Consider the following 20,850-nt stretch of genomic DNA (forward strand, 5'->3'; position numbering starts at 1 on the left):
CTGTTTCTTCTCCTCTCCATCTTTGTATACTCAGTTTCTTTAGTTTCTGTAATTCCTAATTTAAGGATCTTTAAATTCTTAATTTTAATTATTAAACCTTAATCCTATGAACTGCATGCTTTACTCATCCTTCCTGCACAAATGGTGCCGAAGCCTTTTGTTCCTCTCCCCCTCCCCCTTTTCCTTCTTAAGAACTTCTTGCTTAGCAGAAGGAAGTAGAAAGCATGTCACTTGGCACCTTGCAGTATGGCTCACTGGTTAAAAAAGGCAAATTAAATAGCTAGCTACATTTGTTAACATAAATTCTTAGATGTTTGCCACTGATCACAGCACCGTGAGTGATGCAGGAAAAGAGAGGGGGGAAGGAGAGTACAGATTTTAACTGAAAACAAATTTGATGTAAAACCCAACAGTGATATTTAAGAATGGCTTTAGAGAGCCTTAAACTTACGCTTTAAAATTCAGATATTTTTAAAACATTGTTCTGAATCAGTGCATGTTCTGGTTTTAACATACAAAACCATAGCAAATTAAAATGAAGCTTTTTCCCTCTTTAGTAAGTAAATAACCATTTCACTGCTGCTGTGTATGTAACACTTCTCTAATAATTTTTGAACTAGTGCTTTTGATTTTTATCCTATGGGGAAGTAACAAGAATTAATATGGTTTTTTTATTAATGTTATCAAAAGGTGGCATATGAACACAAAGTAGGCTAGATCTTGTCTTGCTTAGATTAGATTTATCCCTGCATTAGGTTAGGGCAGATCTCAAGCAAGGTGTGAGAATATGTATTGTGTTCAATCCTGCCCGAATGTCCTCATGTTGCCAACCGTCGTGACATCTTCATGGCTGTACCATCCTGTCGGATAGCTTATCAGACTGATGTTGACTGTTGGATCTCATGGCAACAACAGTCGGTAGGCTGTCTGACATTTTGGTATCTTTCATCTGACCGTTTGCTCATCCATCTCCAACTGTTTTCATTGAACATCAACAGCATATAAATGTTTTTAAGTTTAGATGAAAATGAGTTCAGAAGTAATACAGTGCAGCAGTCTGCATCTTTTAAAATTTCATCCCAAGTGTGCGTGAGGTTTGTAACGTTTATTTTCTGTGCTTCATATATAACTTTAAGCTGACAGTGTTACCGAATGAATGGGGAGATTTTTAATTGGGACTTCTCTCAGCAGAGCTGCTAATGATTAAATACCTAAAACTCTTGAGTGCTGTGAGGTAGTACAAGACACTTAAGAGCATAAAGGCCATTTATTTGCCATGTGTATTTTTAAAAGAAGTAGAGTGTTTCTTAATTCTTGGTTCTAGTAGTTCTTTCTCCTTTTGGCCTAAGCAAGGTCTTTGAAAATAACGTAGCAAGGAAGTCATTCTCATGAGATACGCATTCAAAAAATCCTAGCTTTTTCTGGTATTTCACATTTTTGGTCTACTAAAACTGTAATTTTGTGCTTTCTGATATATCACATATCAGCAGTCGGTAGCTGCTTGTTTTTCTTCAGGATACTTTGGATTAGCGAAACAGCTTTTGTTACTTCCCCATTTTTAATGGCAGATTTTTTTTCCCCCTCAAATCAGCCATTCATCTTACGGACACTGGTGTTTATTTTACACAACTCTGGTAAGTGTCGTAAGGCCTTTCATGACAACAAATGAAACTTATGTCGCATTGAGGTCTCTATGCTATCAGTGTGAAATGAGGAGACTGTGTAATAATAATAAACCCTCTTCCTAGAGCTTGTTCCAATAAAATACAGCTTTATAAATGCTTTAGTGTTCTCCTTATGATTGTCTCCTTGCCTACTGAAGAATTGCTAGGTAAATTGAAAGCTTTCCCTGACTTGTATTTAAATATATGTTTACACACATATAGTGAGAAATATATATATTGATTACACTGCAAGTTGCATGTGTCCATTCTGATAAGCTATGCCATTATTTTGAAGCTTTCTAAAATTATTTAAAGAGCAGACTGGTCATTTTACTCGCTTCTACCTGAACAGCCACTGGAAGATGATCTTGTAAGACCTGGTAAAAGGTAAATAATAAATAGAAATGAAGGTTCTGCAAGCCTAATGAGATTTGCAAATGGATAGTTCTATGTTTGCTTAAATAAACAAACAGACAACTGTTTCCTGGTGTTTATTTCAGCTGGATTATTTCCATTTCTGTATATTGAGCTCGGTTGTTACACGGTGAAATCTGTTGTCCCAAACACTTTACGAGTGTGAATCTAGAGGATACATCTGCAATTGTATTTTGTAGCTCCAAAGGAAGATCCAAAGCCTTTAGCATTTCATCTGAAAATGTGTTTTGTTGCCTTAAAATCTGAAGTTTCCTTTTGTTTGTATATATCCAAGTTACACATTGGAAGTGGTCAATCATCTAGTTGAAACTAGGTGAGTAAAAACTCCAGAATGAACTCTGTTACAAGAGAAACAATCTTAGCATGTATTGCAATACTTTAGCTGATTTTTCTTGCAGTTTAGACAGTGCATAATAAAGTAGCTTGCTTTTTTTTTTTTCCCTTGGAATGAATTTCTGAAAATCACATGGGAGTAAACAGCAACCCTTGTAAAAGCAACTATTCTTTAGTTAAACAGATAATCAAAGATGACTTTGAGATGCTATATAATTATTCGTCTTGTAATTATTCATGGAACATGGCTACATCTCTGCTTTCATATATACACCATAAATAGGAAATAAGGCAGAAAGTTAGCCATATTGTCAACTTAATTTAAACAAGTACATCAGAACTGAGGGCAGATGGGGTTGGTTGTAGCTGATCCTCCTCTCTCATTTATCTGCTTGCTTACCACTTGACCTGTGAATTGCACGTTATCAGCAAGGTATTTCAAAGGCCAGGTGAGATGGAAGCACGTTGGCATGCCCCTCTCCTGAACAGCCATGATCTATGTGATGAGGGTGAGAAGAATTGTACTGATTTAAGCAAAGCTATAAAAATCAGGCTGGTCTGCACTAGGCCAGGCCACTAGGCAGGTACAGGCAATGTCAGATTTAAATTATCCAGTTCCACACTTCGCTGAAATGCATTGAAACCAGCAGGAACCCTCCTGCTCCCCGTCTGTGGCTGTAGTTTCTTACTCGCAGTCTTAATGTCACGCTGTTGTTAAAGCAGCTCCCTCTGAAATTACGCAGCTGCCTGTTCATGCTAACAGATACTTGTAACTAATACTTGAAGATGGCTTAGTGCTGTTCCAGAATGTCCTTCCCTGCTGTGCTTTTGGGTTTCATTATTTAATTTGTTAAAGTCAGCCTCCATCTCTCTGCAGGCAGCGCTAATTGCAACCATAAATACTGTGGCTATTTCACTGGATTATCAAGCACAAATATAAATATTAGTGCTCAAAATTGATTGCAGGTCTAATAATAAGTGGTGATTGGGTGTGCTCCTTGGAGGTAAGAGTAAAATGAATTGCAGTTTTCTTTGAAGTACATGGTTAAAAAATACCTTGTGATCAGCAACTAAAAGTTGAATGTAATAATATACAAGATAACTGAAACAGCTCTTCTGGGATTTAAAATCTGTTTTTCTGTGAATTGGGTTGGGGGGGGGGGGCACCCTAAACTTTGCCCAGCCTTCTCAGGAATGCAGTAGTAAGTGGAGTGTGAAAGCAGGAGAGAGATAGCCAGGGTTTCCTGCTGGGCTCTGACCCCTGGCTGAGAACAGCCTAGTCCAGGTGAGGGTTTAATTGCTGGATTGCTGTAACCTCTTCAGGAAACAGCAAGTGTAGCAATCACTTCCCCTGTGAAACACCCTGCTAATACATTCAGAGCTAGATTGAGGGCAAATATTTGCATATGCTTTTGCAAACTCATTTTTAAAGGGATTATGCAGAAAAACTCTTCAAGCCTGCTGTGACTTTCTTAATTGAAGTATCTAATTGAGGGCATGAAATGCTAGCACCCCTAGCACTTCTATCCATTTCATTTGGTTATTGATGCATCTGCTTAGCCTTCATAAAAGGCAGCAAAACAGTGCTTTATTAGTGGCATGAATGGAAGAGACTGCAACAACCTGGGTCAGTTGTCAAAAGAGTGAAATGAGCCTAAATCCAGAAATGCTGTCATCAAACGTCCAAAAGATGCCTGGCTGTATTGCCCTTCAGGTAAAAGCAGACAGGAGGGGCCCAGCAGCCTGCAGTAGGCTTCCTGCCATGTGCCAAGAATTTGGCGAAATACTATGTTGTTCAAAAAGGTTGAGTATTGCTCTGCATTGAATTCAAACTGTAGAGGCTGTTGAGCTGTGAAGTCCTTCAGCCTATTTGCGGCTAGCGATGTTAACTGAACTTAAATGTGCAAACGTGAACCTGTTAAGCGGGCCAAGCTCTGTTTTACTTTGCCTTTAACATTCCTTTATTCCGTTGGAGGTTTATTATTATTACTATTATTCATTTATGGAATGACTAAAAGAGCTTTAAATCAAAGGTCATATTTCTTTAAATCTCATTTGGCAAGCTGTTCAGATATGGGTACCTTAACATGCTGCATCTTCCATGTTTCAAGGGAGTTACTCCACAGGTTAATTGTTCTGATTTCTCTAGAAGTATAAATGAGTTGCCCAGGCAGTTGGTAATAAGGAAACTAGCTGCTATTTCCTGACGAAAGGTGAGAGATAGGACTTGTCAGCTCAGTGTATTGTTCCCTGCTCTGATAACTGCCTTACAAACCGCACCCTTCTGATGGCCTCAGCCATGCTTTTTCTGTCCATGTGAAATGTGCAAGTTAGTGTCCTTTCTCTGTTGAATGCTGCGCTACTCTTTCTTGAGAGGTCCTGCAAACGAAGGGCTGATTTAAGGCATAATTCACTGTTTATTTTATACTGATGTGACAGAAGGCTGCACGGATCTGATTCTGCCTTCCCACAAGAAGGTGTTTGCGTTTTCTTTTTTTCATTTTGGCCTCAGTAGTGAGCCACTTAGCTGCTTTTTGCTATATGGAGTATCACACCTACCTCAAAGATATCTCTGATCCAGGCAGATTCTGTGAACTACCAGTTGTCAGAATGAGTATTGCTGAAGCGTTCATTAGCTTGATTTTGCACAAGATTATGACTATAATTGCTGACACCAGTCTGTAGGTAGTCACCTATTAACCTACTTGGATAACAGCTGATCGCCATGACATTTCTGAAGTCTAAAGCCTTCGCATTGGAAAGTGGCTCTGATCTGGTGGCAGATGTCAGCCAGAGCTCTAAGCTACTTGGGCACCAATGGCTTGCTTGTCTGGTTAAAATCTGCCTTTAACCATTCAATTAGATGTACTTCATATAAGAGATTCTTTGAGACATTGGATGCATTTCCCAAAACTTGTTCTATCTACATGCAGTGACTTTGGTACCTGTATTTTCCTTCACGTGTTCTCAGGAAAGAAACAGGCAATTCTCTTTTAGAAGCTGCTACTAATGAAACCACATACACATTTTATCCAAGGGTCATACTTACCTGTAGAAATGCATTGAGTTATAAAGGATCATTATCTTTCAGGAGACTGCACGTTTCATAGGCTCTTTCAACATCTTGAAAAGGCTTGTTAGCATGTTTGCGGCACTCAGTGTTTCTGTTCTGTCTCTGAAAGAAACTGGATTTGCATAAAGGGAAAATACACTGTTAGTTTTACAAACACCTACAGATCCAATCACTTTCACAAAATGTCTCTGGCCAGATTAGAAACCGTGGTTCTCTCAGTGCCTCTCATTTGCTGCAGCTGTTTGCTTGAGAACTGCAATATTAAAGTTATTTTCATAAAAGCAGATATCATTTCTCTGATTTCTTGATACTTACGTCTCACCTCAGTCCAGCTGACCTCTTGTGACATACAGTTGCCATCTATGTTGCATTAGGAGACTCACGGTAGGGAGTAGCTGGAAGAGAAAACTTTAAGGTGCCCAAAACCAGTATTTAGTTAGGCTCAAAGCAGTGGATGCCAAAAGAAATTTTAAGTATTTCTTCTAGATTTGTGCAGATGCATTTAGTGATTTTGACTCTGCTGCCTCCCTTAACCATTTTAATATAAACCTGTTTTGAACGTTTCTGCCTGTGTGCAACCACCATATGGCAGCTCACAGGAAGTCCAGTGTTTTCAATCTCCCGTGCTGTGTTTTGGCAGTAGATTTCAGCTGTGACCAAGAGGATTTTCTGATTACGTGAATAATGAAAACACTTAAATGTTGTTCGGCAGACCTGATCCTGAGAGTTCTAACTTAAAACCTTTGTTGATGTCTCTTCTGCTCAATCCTTCTTTTAGCCCTGACTGTCCTTGGTGGTGCTTAGTGATTTTTGGACAAGTGCAGGCCTGTTAACTGGAGCTTTGTTCAGCTTGGACAGGACACCACATGTACTAAAGCAAGTTCAGCTTTCATTTATAAAGTTACTGAAGAGTAAGCAACTCTTTCATAGCACACATTAGGCTTTTTTTTTTTTTTTTTTTTTTAACATCACACTTCACTGTGAAAATCCTGGGTTTGTGAAGAATCCTGTCTAAATCTGTATAGAGGAAAATAATGTGAAAACGTGAGTTAATGCCTCACAGGGAGGGAAGTGAACCTTTCTTCTTGGGTGAAGGGTATTTAATTGGATTTATGTTCATCAGTTGCCAATTCTAGCATTCTCTTCCTTCACCAAAATTCAGCATAGGAAGGAGAAATTACTAATTTAAAATGTCAAATAATTACATAAATACAGTTGCAGACTAGATGACAAAGAATCAGGCAGTAACACAGGCTCAAATTGTACGAAATGGGGTGAAGAGGAAATTTCCCAGTGTTTTCTTTGCAAGCAGCAGAAGTGCATGACATCCAGCAGTAAGCAGTCTTACATGAAAATACGTATTCTTGAACTCAGTATTGTTCTGAGCCACTGGGAGAGCAGTAGCTCTTAACTGTTGCCCAGCTCTCACCATACTTATTGAGGACGTTATAATGAACCTACAGCTGCCCTTGCCAACCAAGAAGTACAGAGTCAGTATTTTATTACACCTCCAGTGCGTGGGATAAGGCTGCTTTCCATTTGGCTCCTTTGGTGGTATTCTGCTTACATGCACCAGTAAATGAACTATTACAGATTAAAGCCTGCTGGGCAAAAGTTCAAATTAAATCACGCCATCTGACCACAATTACACCATTCTCAGGCAACTGAAGTGTATTTTTGCGAGGCTTTATATAAACATTACATTGTACGTGTAACCAAATATGTACCATAATCACTGTCACAGAACGCACCCATTTCAATGCACGTATATTGTTTAATATGGTATCTATTTCTCATCATATGTAACTAGTGAAACAAAAGCTTACAGCTCAGTGAAGCTCAAAAAAGAAATGTTGAGAAATGCTTCTTCTGTCTTTTGAATTAACTAGTGGCTTATTCTAGCTGGTTTCTGCACTTATTGTTCTCACTGTAAAAATAGGAATCTTGGTCTAGAGGAAGTCTTCATCTTGCTTATTTTTCTTTCTTACGGTGTACCATTCCATCTTTAAAAAAATCTGCCTTTAAGACAAACTTGTTCCTGCAATCCTTATTCACAAAGGTAAGTACAGAGGCTTGTGACTCTATTTTATGCCACTAAACTCTCTCTCTTAGAAATCCCTGTCTAGAATCTCTTAGGCTTGTATGAACAGTGGGATGAAGGTCTGGACTTCTTCCATTTGTTCTCCGTGGTGCATCCATGTTCTTTATTGTGGAACGTATTTACAGCTCTAAAAATTGCCTTTAAATCTCTTTATTTCCTAATGAGCAGAAGCAGGCTCTCTAATCTCTATTTCAGACTATCTTCAGCTTTTTACAGTTTGCTCCCTATGGTTGGCAAGAATGTTCACTTGAAACACCACCCTATTTGCAGCTGTCCACCCTTCTGGGAAAGGGTTAAGCAGGTTCTGCTGATTCACTGAGGTAGGTGACTCATTACCCCACCCGGATAGAGGGGAAGTGGCTGTCTAGAGGGAGAGGATTCATACAATATGAAATCAGAGGAGACCATTGTGAACATGGAGCTTGACTGAAAGAGCCGGAAAGGCTCTATAGTTAAAACTCAGGATTATCAGCTCTACACGGAGGCGAGTTAGAGGCTGTTTGAGGGACTAGGCCATGCTTCTGGAGCACTGGCAGAGAAGAGGTGGGGTAGGAAGCCCAGAGGCAGGAGGCTTGAGGAGGAAGCCTGCACTGGAATTTGCTGCATTGGTAAAGCTGTGTCTGGACTGTCCTTGAAAGCAGTTGAGGAAAGGCACAGCTCATTCCTTTTGAAGCTTTTTATGACGTATCAGATCCATGAATCGCATTCTTGATGACTCTTTGCATGCAGTTTTTAAAGCGGTGTCCTGCAAAACTCAGGCTTCTTTAAAGTACACTTTGACATCTGAGAATACTTCCTTTTGTATGGTTGGTCTTTCATTTCATAATGTTTATCTATAGTGAATTTATTAGGAATGTAGAAGGAAATGAATTATTCAATGTTCTTATGAAATTTAATGTTTCCCAGTTGTGTATCAGTTGGTAATTGGTGCATAACTTCCTTCTTTCTTATTATTGATAAAATCCTGGTCTTTGTGAAAACTACAAATTGTTCCCAGTAATCTTGAGCTGTTTCTGTTTGGAAAGCCTCTGCAGGTAATCCTCTTGAAAGCCCCTTACCTATTTGCACTGAGGCGCTGTCCCTTCTGTACTGGTAGTCAGTCTACCCATATAAAGCACCAATATGTACTTAAGTCCAAATAAATTGTGTTTATAACTACCTCAGTGCTCTGCCACTTGCTAAACAGTTGATTATCTTTAATGTACTTATAAATTGTTTTTTTTTTTTTGGTCCTGATTCTTCTGACCAAGTAAAAGTTACTCTATTCGTTAAATATGTCTGCTACAGCTAGACTACTTGAATCAACTTCTAAGTAAGCTGCGCTTGTCCACTATGAAAAACAATAGTGAGATTTGATGCATTGTTCCTTGGCTCACAGACATCCTGTGTCATTCCTAAACATGCCTAAGGTTGCCTAAACCTATCGAGGTCAAGGCCATTGCTCCTGTTGTCCCTGCCTCAGTGAGCCACTGGCTTGTGCTGACCTTTGATCTAACTCACTGACTTTAATTTCTAATGAAATAAAGGCCCTCTGCCAAGTTCAGACTGTCCTTTATATAATTCATTTTCTTCACCTTCTAATTGTAGATGATAAATTCGATAACAGTTATTCACTTCCTGCCACTCTGACCCTCTCTTCTCCACATCCTGGGGAAAAAACAGAGGATTCCAGCAATAGATCAAAAAATGAAGGCTTAGTTTGTAAAAGGGTGTGAGAATTTCAAAATTGAGGTCAGCAGTGAAAAACACTAACAGGAAGAAGCCTAGAGATGCAAAAAACAATTCCTGTCAATCTCTTCTACAGAGCAATAAATAGCGTTATAATAGCTGACACAACAGCTGCACTTTGTTTTCACCTCCTTTTTTTTATTCTAGTTTTGAGGAATCGATGTTGTAGAAATTCTCAGTTTTGGCTGATGGGTATGATCCCCTCCTGCTGACTCTGTTTTCCAATGGACTGTTTTCCAATGGAATTAGGAGTATTTTCCTTGATTCCTAATTGTGAACACCTTCTTGCAGAGGTATCCTTGTTAAGCAGTAATTAATTGGTAGGCCCAGCTCTGCCTTTGAGCTACAGAATCTTTCCTCTTTGTTTCTCATATAATTAGAGCTTAAATAAGGAAACTTTTTTTTTCCCTTCCAAGAAATGCGTCTTAGATTGTGTGTTGTGTTTCCTGATGTGGCCCAAATTCTGCAATCAAATTTAAATAAAAATCAAATATTCTGCTCTATTAACTAAAAGTGATATAACCCATAAATAATAAATGTACTTATAAAGAATGGATAACCAGGTCCATTTCATCCATAGTTGCAATAAGCACCTGTAGTGATTGCTTCATGCTCAGAATTATGAATGTATAGAGATAACATAAGGTTATCGCTGCAATAGTTACTTGCTGATGTAGCAGAAACATAACCCATTGCTCTCTTCTTTGATTCCAAGGAGACTTATCTTGTCAGAGCCTTTTAAAATATTTTTTACCTGTCCTGTAGAACAATAAGGAAGATTATGTGTTCCTGGAACCTGGTAATTCTTCAGACATGGAGCCAGCTATTCTCATTTCTGATACTAGAACTAGATTTTAGACTGATAGCAGGTGAAATATCTCTTAAAAACACCAGGGAAAATAATTTCTATGTTGCTAAACATCCTGTGCCTTTTGAAGGAGGGAGAAGGAAGAAACTCACCATACTGTCTCCTTTCCTGACCCTTTGTTCCTTGCAAACTTGAATTGCTTGTGCTGTTTATCTTAACTTCTTGTGCAATCTTTCCTCCAGCCTCTTGTGTCAAAATACCCTAGTTTGAGACAATGGTTTAAACTGATCAAAACACAACATCAGAAAAACCCTTTCAGTCATAACAGTCTCCTACCTCCGAGATGCTAGGAAGTGAGTTAGTGGGGGAAAAAAAAATAAATAATCAAAAATGAAATCTGTAACAAAAGTTATAGTTTTGAACTTCTAAACAACTCAAATTTCACTGCGGAATTACTGAGCAGAGTAAGGCTTGAAGTATGGCTGGATGGTTGAACCATGCTTATCTTGTCTTCTGCTTTTGAGGGGGAATCCCTAAAACAGGAATGAGATTAGCTGAGTGAAAACTGATCAAGTAAACCAGACTGAGTCACTGGATTGTGTACTGTGCTCTGCAAGAAGAATGTTGTCAAAAATGTTTTGTCATAAATGCCAAGCATATTTTTAATATGAACATTTATTGGGGATATTTACTGTATCTGCTTTCTCCTCCTGCATAGTCCCCCTGCTGCCTTGATTCTTATTCTCCTGTAAATTTAAGGATTTAGCTATAATATTTAATTATCAGAATAGCTCCTAATTTACACAGGGAACGTTTCTATGTGAAATAGTGCTACATTCATTCTTATGCTGTGTGCTAACAGTTGTCCTACTGCTAACAGCCAGCCGAACTGTTGGTTTTTTGTCTTGTTTTGGAAGGCATATGAGAAATTAACCTTATTTATAAGCTGCCGTGAAATTGGTCAGAATCCATTGTGGCTTGCACTAAAACTACAACTATGGCAGTGATCACCTATTACTAAAGCTATACCTGAGCAATTCTAAACTTAGGTCCAGTACTTACTTATTTTCTTCAGATTCAGTTATAAAATTACTTGAATCTTGTCAAGAAGACTGTTTGCCATTTCAGTTCTCACATGAGAGAACTACTTTGCGAACAGCTGCTCCAGGGGGGATGTTAGTGCTTCTGTTCCTGGCCTGAACTGAACTGAAGTAAATTAAAGAATAAATTAAACCAGGAAGGAAATAACAGTAAGAGTGACATCCAGTGCCTGCTATCCTCTAACTGAAGCCTAGCAGAATTACTTCTGCCTCCACATCTATGTTAATTAAAGATTTAAAATCTAAATGAGAATCTCTAATAGGGCAAGAATTTTACATGGTCATCTTATTAGCCACGATGCAAATACCTTTAATACATTTAGTATTGTACTACATGCTTTCTCACCCTTTAGTTAAAAGCTCAAAGGCCTGGCACAGAAAAGCCCTAGGCTATAAAGGGAAAGAAAAATATCTGACCGCCTCTCAAGGAAGAAGTCCTTGACACTGTGGTGTTTTTTTGTTTGTTTGTGCATACTTGTTTAATACTGAGTGGGGTTATTTCTATGGGAGAATACTTACATGGTGACGGGGAAGGAATTCCGAAAGCTCTAACACGAAGTGAAAAAGAGGCTGAAGAATGCCGGGTGATAGAACCTTTTATTTTTTCCAATTCTACTGTATTATTTTATTGTATAAGCACTCTCACACTAATCTCCATAAGAGCAGAAAAGTCATAAATCTGTTCTGTTTAGAGCATGTGTGTGTTCAGTCTGTACACCCACATGCTATTGCAATCCTTTTTTTTCCCCTCTAATTAGTTCAGTGTATCTCTGATTGCTTGCAGTCTGCAGCTTCACAGTGGCACCACCTTGTGGCTGTGGTAAAATTTGTTGAACGAGCCCTTTTCTTACACAGATTTTTTAAAATTCTATAATCTATTATATTATATTATATTCTAGGACCTTGCATCTGAAAACTACCAGCAGTTCTCTTCCCAAACCTCTTTAATAATAAATAAACAAACCTCCTGCTCTTAATTTGTAGGAAGAAAAAGAAGAGCAAGGGTTATAGTTTTGCCTCTTAAACCTATCATTAGCCTCTAACCTATCATTAGCTTCTAACAAATAGCCCAGACATCTGGGGGGAGGGGTGGGGGGGAAGGCAGTTACAGAAACATGTCAGGGTGAAATGCTGGAAAAGCATACAATTCGTTATAATCTCTAATATAACTTAAGGAAGATAGGAAAATGAAGAATTCTTGTTGTTGTTGTGTGATTGTTTTGTCTTTAAGATTCAGATTTTTTTTTTAAAGTTCAGAATTTCCAATGTTTTGTCAAGCTTCAAGACCTTAAAATAGAATTTAGGTCTACTTCGCTGTAAACCTGCCACCGCTGATAGGTGGCAGGCTATCCTCCCTTCAATGATATTCAAATGGACTCTGGATTAATACGCTGATGCTGTGTATTTTTATCAATATCAACGTATTGTAGAGCAAAGTGTTAATACGAAAAGTTGGAATTTGATGATCAGTAATACCTCACTATTGTAATCAAGCACACATTTATCATACGTTAGTTGATGCTAGCTTAGACACTGAGAGCTTAGCCTAGAGAAAAATCCTTGTACTATAGAAAATCTTTAGCAAATGTATTGAAAAACATAGCTATTTATTAGATACGTTAAATAGAAGTATTAGCTGCCAACGTGAATATATTCAGTTCTGATTCAGTTCTTACTGTTCTAACACACACACATGCACTACTCAACAGAACTGAAAAATAGTTACAGTCTAGTAACTTATACATCTTGGGAGGTTGATGCAAGAAGGTCTTCCAGTGTGGGGTTCTTGCAGTAGAACTCTAGTTGAGAACATTAAAAAAAAAAAAAAAAAAAATCACAGGATGGTGTAACTGGAGATTACTTGTTCCAGAGCTGTGAAGCTGTCCAGGAAATCCTCCTCTTCAATCCCAAATTTAGTGTACTGGTGAATATACGCTCTGTGTGTTGAAGTCACATTAGACATGAAGAACATTAGAACATTAGAAATGAAGAATCTGACACATGAAATCAGAATGTATGGTTAGCCTAACAACATCAAATAAAGATTCGTTTCCACTCCATAACCATGCTGGTTAGTTCCTACTGGTCTCCCTTGAACTTATTTTGTAATTCATGCTGATTGATATGCCATGACTTATTTCAAATAGCGTTTATAACTTTGTGTGCATTGCTTAAAGAGACAAAATCGCAGCTAACAAATTTGGGCTAACTGGGCTATGGGAGGAACTGTGATTATTAAATGAGAAAGGTAATTTATGGATTTCAGATGTAAAGTCTAACTCTGTGTGGGCAAGATAGCTTGCTTCTTGTCAGTAGTGTTTTTGGTAACAAGTGGTAAACTAGGAACAGAGCTAATGGAAGCTGTTTTCCTCCTGTGACTTTTCACAAAATTTGTGTGCGAGAAACTCATGTTTAGGAGATATCTGCTTTGACACTCCAATTACCGTGGCTTCATGATGATTGAAGTAAAGAGGCAATTATTTTCCAGGTTTCTTGGGTCAAATGAAAAATGAAACTAATGAAACAAGCCTTATAAAACACAGAAACCCCTAAATATTTTTGAACTGATTCAGGATTTTTTTTTTCCTGGAATGTGCAGCATGCCTGTATACAATTTAGAAACTGTAGATCAGTAGAAGAGTTTCTATGTGTTATTTTGGGAATGGTCATTCTGGAATGCAAAAGTCTAGTTTTCAGGAGTTTTAGTGCTGAGGAAACTGTCAAACTGACAGCACTAGACCATGTAGCCTTACTTATCCATAGAACATGAGCACTGTTCTGTGTTCCTCACCCTGCCGCTGTAGTTCAAGCGTAAAGACATTTCCTCTAAAGCGTGGGAAAAGTTTTCATGCTTTTTCAATTTTCACAATGATTTTACTCCCAGTGAAGACACTGGCATCTACGAAAGAAATATCATTTTTTTTTTTTTTTTTAAGCTTACTTGGAAGCAAACATATTCCAAGCTTTTCCTACAAGGTTGTCAAGAGGTTTCAGCAGGAACTGGCTATTGCTGACCAACGAAGCAGACTTCTCATACTTGTTAAATGCTCGTGGTGTTTTCCACAGGTTAAAAGCATCCTGGGGGGTTAGCCATGATGTATACAGTGCTGGATCTCGGAAACTTCCTGTAGCAGAAATAGAACAGCCTTTTTGACAAGTGTAAAGCTACAAAAGCCACTGGATCTTGAACTCAGTAGTCCTGTGTGGCTTAATCAGTGCCGGTGCCTGACTACTGTGTTTGGCAGATCAGTTCAGGCCTTGAAAAAATATGAAAACTGGTGAGCCTGTTTAAAAAGTAATTAAACAGAGTCATTAGATTATCTAGCAGAGTACTCTTGTATTGGTACTTCATATGCAAGCTATGTATGTGTGTCATTCCAGAAGCCACTAAATGTTTTCAGGCAATAAAGCCAAGAATCCTGTCACATATACAGACTTCAGTCTCTTCCTCCTTCCCTGAAGTGCTTCAGGAAACGCAGAAATCTTAGTACAACAGCCCTGAGTGATTACATTAGATGGCCTTGGACATTACAATGTGTTTGTAGAGAGAACATTGATCTTACTCGTGAAATATGTGGCACTGAGTTTTTTTCCACTTTCATCAGAAATCGTTGTAAAGAAAACAGTGGGGTGTGAAACAGGAATTATGGAGGTGTTGTGTTTTTCCTTCTCACCTAAGTCTGCACTGTGCATATCTTTTCCTCGCAGGATAACCAGGTTGGCAATGGAAGCATTGAAATGCAGCAGCTTGCTTGTGGAATGTTTGGAGAGAACGGAGGAGCCTGGACGCGGTGGTCTTACTTGCCAATCAATACCTAAGAAGAGGTTTTGGCAAGAAAGAACAGATAACAGCAAATTAGTATTTCATGAAATATGGATTCAGACTAGCTGAAGAGTCAGATGTTAACTAATACTGTGCCCCAATCTAAGATCATCCCAGGGTTTGTAGTTTGTACATGTTAATTAAGCAGCAATTACACAATTCTGGGTGAGAAACAGAGCTAATCCAGCAGCATTTACAAAGAGTCTTGCATGGTAGTCACTAGTCTTAGCAGAGCAAATGTATATTGTTTCTATAGTTAGCAATCTGCCATCCCATTCTTTGCATAACTGGAAACTATACTGAATTCTCTGTGTAAATGATAGGGGGAAAGCCAAGCATATGACTTCTATTAGTAGAAGGTGTAACAAAAATAAGCGTAGCAGAACTAGCAATCCCAAGAATGTTCCAAATGAATCATGTAAATTAAGTGCACAGCCAAAAACTGTTGGTTTGTTTTGCATATTTTCTATAGTTATAATTAACTGAGATGTCTGGGAGCAAAAACAGGAGCAGGCTGGGAGCTGCTGTGGCAGCTGAGTGAACAGCTAAAAGAGCAGCTGGCTATGTGGAGGCAAATTCCTGCTGTCTGAGCTCCTTTCTGAAATGACTAAAGCTAGTCATTGAGTGCCACAAAACAATAAGCTTTATTTCAGCTGTAAAAATTTAAACTTAAACAGTGATGGATACTGAAGATGAGTAAATGGTTTTTACCTTCCTCCATTGTAGCATTAGCAATGAGCATCTGTCTTAAATGTTTGATGAGCCCAGGCCAACTGAATGTGCTGTATGCTAGGGAGTTTTCAGGCATCTGAGGTATGTTTCGAAGACCTAACATCTTGAATTCAGGATGTGGAACTAAGGTCTCCATTAAGTCTCCTGCAAAAAGAAGTAACAGCTGCTTATGTTTGCCAAAAATACTGCATAGGTTAGTTACTATGGGAGAAGAGAATGAAGGATTTTTACATAGATATAGTAATTAAAGGTAAGAAGCAACGCAGGATACGTAAACTTTGACAGACACGGACACACGCATCAGACAAAATAATGCAAACTCATCCTACATACTACTGCGTTTTATATAAACAAGTTAATAGCTTTTATTTTACAATTTAGGCTTGTCTGGCTCGAAATCTGAAGACCTAAAGATTGACAGGCATATGTGAGGGTTTTTTTTTTTTTTATAAGCACATCACTTGGCAATATGGGTAACTTTTCCTCTAATCCCTTAAAGATACAAATCTAGGCTTGTTGCTACCAAGTTGTATGCTACCCTACCTTCTGTCTAAGCTAAACACAAACCTTTCCTCGTATAATCTTCCAACCTAATGCAAAACTCGCTGCAAAACAGATGGCCCTGCACAAATTTCCTTTGAAATGTAAATCATTTTATCAAGGGTGATAGTAGTCACTCGTAAAAGGGGAAACGTTTTTTTTTTTGGTAATGAATGAAACTGGAAGTAGGGGGGTATATACTCGTCACTCTGCTACAAAATTGGGGTTGAACTTCTAAGTCCTTTAGTTTTTTTTGCTTTAATTATCCTATCTTAAAGATTGGGCTGTATCTAAACACTTTGGTAAGGGGACTAGAGAACTTAAATTCACAAAAATGAGGTTGTTACAGAGCTGTATGAGAATGCATTAAGCAGTTACATTATAGTTAAATACCTAATGGGCTTCTGCTATAGTGTAAGGCACCTTCTGCTGTGTAAATGGGCTGGAAAACACTTCCCAGCTGGTGTGCAATGACTTGATTTACATCCCTGAAGGAGATCTGTTTAATATTCATGAGTTGAGCACAAATCTTGTGAATGACATCGTTTTCATGAACAAGAAGGGCATCTGATGACTGGTACAGATGTGACAGAGTCAGAACGGAGTTGTAGTTTTGAACAATGACCTGGAAGCAGAAAACCACGCACACACATGAGAGTCAAACAACTTATTCTTTCTAGTTTATATTCCTCTGGGTACTATCATTTCCGTAGGTCTGATTTAGGAAGTGATTCATTTTCTTTACCAAATTTAGGCTAGGAGCTAGCATAGCTTTCTCATGGACAGAGAGCAAGACTTGTGAAAATCATACGATCCGGCTCAGTTCATCCAAACATGCTAGAAGAAAGTCTCTCTTGGAACTGATTATAGTACCTGGTCACTATCATAACTACATAACATTTCACACAATGTAACATTTCTAATTAGATAGCAGAGCTTCTGAAGATACTCCATTAAGATCTAGTAGTACAAGAGCTAAGGTATAAACTTTTTTATCATTATTAGCTTGAGATAATAATTTTGATAACCTTTATTGACAACAATAACCTTTTGATAAATAATTCTGAAATATTTTTTTCTTGTGTGAAACCACCTGTACTAGCTATTAGGCAAACAATTCATTAGCTGTATTGCCTTCTGTCATGTTGAACTTAGAAAAAGTAAAATTTTTCTCTTTTCTAGTCTCTTTCAGTAGTTGACATTTTGTTTTTACTTCTAGTAAGGAGTCTTATTTATTTACATTGCTATTCTTTTGTAATCATGATTAAAGTTTTGTAGAATATGTAAGGTACATATGACATTCACCTCACCAGTTCCATATGGCCAGATAACATGGTTTAGTATAAACGAGGCTGGAAAAGCATCCCTTAAACACTGGGTCACAAATGCTCCCAGGCCGGATCCGGTACCACCAGCCATGCTCATTATTGTGAAAAATCCACTGAGACGGTCACATTTCTCTGCTTCTTTTTGTACCAGATTCATGATTACATCTTTGTGTTTAGGCCCGTGAACAGAGTAACTGTTGAATAACAGAGAAGGCAGCAAGACATGGCAGATTCTATTAAAATAAAAGCAATAACATCAACCTATTCATAAAGCACGCTTTTCTTTTTATTAGTTATATAACCTACTATTGTGTCACCAATTCTACCTGTCAGAAACAATCCTCAGCTGTGACATTTGTGTTGTAAAAAAAACAGCTGTTTGTAAAATGTGCTTGTTGTTTTCTCTTTTTTAATAATATTCATCACTCAGTTTTAAAATATTCTTCACTGTGAATGCCAATTTCACGTTGCAAAAAGCAGTCAGAAATTTTGCTATTACACATATTGTTACTCTGTCGTAAAAATAAAACAAGCTAATGTTACAGACTCTGTACTTGCACAGCTGCAATAATACCATTCCTACAGCGTCTAGTCTGCTCATCACCCTCCACAGTTATGTTAGCAAAGCTTGAAATGATTGTTCATACCCATTTGCCCAGTTGTTCCCGGACCCTTGTTTCTGACAGAAGTGTGATCGATCATCATATTTCCAGTAGCCAGACCTGGCAGCTATGGATAAGGTTTGGCTGATTACTTTGGGTTCCATGTCAACAAGCACAGCCCGGGCAACAGGTACTGGAGAGGAAGAAAAATAAAACTAAGAATAATATGCCAGTCTTAGAATTTGTTTACATAAGACAAACAGACAGACAGGCTTGTACCAAGGCCCAAACTGTATTCCTCCCACCCATATAAACTGAACTGTCAACTTCAATGGGACAGTACAGAAAAGTATGGAAAGCAGAACTTGGCAACATTCCAAGTTTCTAGAGCACCACCTATTGTTCCAAAGAGATCTGAACTCCAGAGACCTTTCATGAAAAAAACTATCCCTTTCATAACACAGAACTGGGATTTGATATGACCATGCTCCATGTTATTATCTACATAAATTGGAAAAAAGGAGAGGTTGGAAGGAAAGATTTACGTATAGGTAGCTCAGTTTCCAGCTCTGTTATTGGCATACTTGCTCTGTGGCCTCAGGTGCTTTACTGCACTGTGGTTTTGCCTTTGTAAGTGGCCTCATGAGGACAGATGGTTGTGACAAGTCTTTAAGAATGAAGGCAAAATTCTTCAACCAAAGTAAAAGTGTATGTTATTTCTGTATTCTTAACTATGCTAGGCTAGAAACAAGACCCTCTGTGGGAAACAAAAGTCTTTAAACGCTGTACCTCCAGCTTTCTCCTCACTGAAAAAGCGTTCTTTGCAAGCGTCATGGTATGATTCATTCTCCTTCTTGGAACACAATCCATGCGTGCCATGGACGTCACTGCAGATAGCATTAAACACCTCGTGCCCAATTTGATTACCACACTGACCAAGCTGGACTGTGACTACTGACATTCTTATTCACTTTGTATTTAACCCTAAAAAGGAAAAGCATGCCTTTTAGTTATTCTGGGAAAAAAAAAATTCAGATCAGTTTTGTAACTTTTGCCAACTCTAGTGAGGAGGAAAAGGCTATGCTACAACAACTGCTTGTTCCTGGGGAAATGCTGTCTGTAAGACTTCATCCTGAATGTCAGAAGAATCTCGGTGACCATTTAGAGGAAGCCAGTCTGTTTACTGTTGCTATATATCTTAACAGAACTGAAATCAACCATACAGCAAACAAAGTTAAGTCTCTATTTTCTCACTTTCGCTTAGTAAGGCAGAGTAAAAAATAATCATTAGAAATCCAGCAAAGCCCGAGGATGAGGCTATAAGAACATAATAACTATACTAAGAAAGTACTAGATGCCTTTAGAAATGTGCAGCCCATTTGCAAAGCCAGCTGATTTCCAGTCCTACTGCTGGGGGCCTGATGCCAAAACCAGCTGAAGTGACAAAACCAGCTGAAGCCAAACCAGCTGATGCCAAAACCAGCTGAAGTGACAAAAGAGTCCCCTAGAGCATACTCCTTCCTCCAACCAGAGTGATACTGGCATGCTTGGCCATTTTTCCACTCAGTTTTTTGCTGTAACTCTGGTTTCTCACTTTTTTCTTTTTCCACAAAGACAAGGTCAATATTTGAACTCACTTCATTATTCTGGGCTGCTATTTGTCATTATCGTCCCAGCTGTGCCACAGCACATCTGTAACGGCGTTCTTGGGATAACCACCAGCTCCTGTAATTCGATCCTGCCGCACTTTGTAGGCAGGTATGTGTTTTTTGGTTTTGTTTTTGCTTTTGTTTTTGCTTCCTATGCTGGATTTCAGCGTTTCTGCTAGTCCGCACCTCCCCCCTTTAAAGCCAGGCCGCGTATCAGAGTTACTCCTCGCGGCAGGAAATAAATAAAGCTGTACACGAGCTTCCGAAAATGCTCCAGGTGCGGCCGGAGGGCAGCCCCGGCTCCCCGGCCGCCCGCGCCCAGCGTCGGCACCGCGCCCCGGGGGGCGCCCGCCCGCCGCCTCACGCCACAGGCCGGGGCCGCCATGTCGCCGCTGCTGCCCACCTCGCGCCGCCACCTCTCCCCTTCCAAAGCCGCTTCATCCTCGACGACCCCCGCCCGCCCGCGCCTGCCCGCGGGCACAGCGGCCCTCCCCAGGGTGCTGGTCCCCCCGGCCCGGACAGGGCCGGCCGCCCTCGGCCCCGCTCGGCCCCTAGCTCCCCTCAGGGCTGACCTCGACACCCCCCGCTGAGGCGCTCGGGGGGGGGCGCCCGACAGCGCATGCGCGAGCCCCTTCCTGCACGAGCCCTCCGCTTCGGCCCGACACGCGCCTTCGAACAACCCGCTTCGCGCATGCTCAGAGGGAACTTCGGGCAGGTCGGGGCGAGGGTCAGACGGGCGGGCTTCACGGAGCGCAGTACGCATGCTCGCAGCGAAAGGCCGCCTCTTGCCCTCTGCGCACGCTCCGTGCCAGGCTCAAGGGAGTTGGAGCGCGTGCTGCGCATGCTCCGCTCCGGCCCCGAGGGCTGTCACCCAGCGGGGTGCCCACTGAGCATGCTCAATGCGGCCCCTCACCAATGCCGGGTGACGCAGTGC

General features: G+C 39.7%; 1 protein-coding gene across 7 annotated transcripts; it reads right to left on the reverse strand.

Moving 5' to 3' along the window:
• Nucleotides 1–109: 109 nt before the first annotated feature.
• On the reverse strand, nucleotides 110–20,738 carry TUBD1 (tubulin delta 1). Of its 7 annotated transcripts, XM_068909730.1 has the most exons (12): nucleotides 20,489–20,613; nucleotides 19,057–19,251; nucleotides 18,313–18,460; nucleotides 17,643–17,859; nucleotides 16,731–16,962; nucleotides 15,777–15,941; nucleotides 14,917–15,057; nucleotides 14,184–14,367; nucleotides 13,104–13,179; nucleotides 10,295–10,403; nucleotides 5,482–5,617; nucleotides 110–2,437 (listed from the first exon to the last, which is right to left on the reverse strand). In XM_068909730.1, the coding sequence occupies exons 2-11, from the start codon at nucleotides 19,226–19,228 to the stop codon at nucleotides 5,520–5,522; spliced, it is 1,542 nt and encodes a 513-aa protein (XP_068765831.1). In that variant the 5' UTR covers nucleotides 19,229–19,251; nucleotides 20,489–20,613; the 3' UTR covers nucleotides 110–2,437; nucleotides 5,482–5,519. The 7 variants fall into 7 exon arrangements, with proteins under 7 accessions (XP_068765831.1, XP_068765832.1, XP_068765833.1 ...); XM_068909731.1 differs by lacking the exon at nucleotides 19,057–19,251 and having other exon boundaries at nucleotides 20,489–20,611; XM_068909732.1 differs by lacking the exons at nucleotides 110–2,437; nucleotides 5,482–5,617 and having other exon boundaries at nucleotides 8,425–13,179; nucleotides 17,643–17,898.
• Nucleotides 20,739–20,850: the final 112 nt, after the last annotated feature.

Source organism: Struthio camelus, chromosome 16, assembly GCF_040807025.1.
Source record: "Struthio camelus isolate bStrCam1 chromosome 16, bStrCam1.hap1, whole genome shotgun sequence".
NCBI lineage: Eukaryota > Metazoa > Chordata > Aves > Struthioniformes > Struthionidae > Struthio > Struthio camelus.

Coding starts and splice junctions, on each gene's coding strand:
- TUBD1 (XM_068909730.1), bottom strand. CDS start 19,228: ATGTCAGTAGTCACAGTCCAGCTTGGTCAGTGTGGTAATCAAATTGGG. Junction 15,942..16,730: donor CTATAGCAGAAGCCCATTAG/GTATTTAACTAT, acceptor TTCTTTTTGCAG/GAGACTTAATGGAGACCTTA. Junction 5,618..10,294: donor TCAGGAAAGGAGACAGTATG/GTGAGTTTCTTC, acceptor ATGCAAATCCAG/TTTCTTTCAGAGACAGAACA.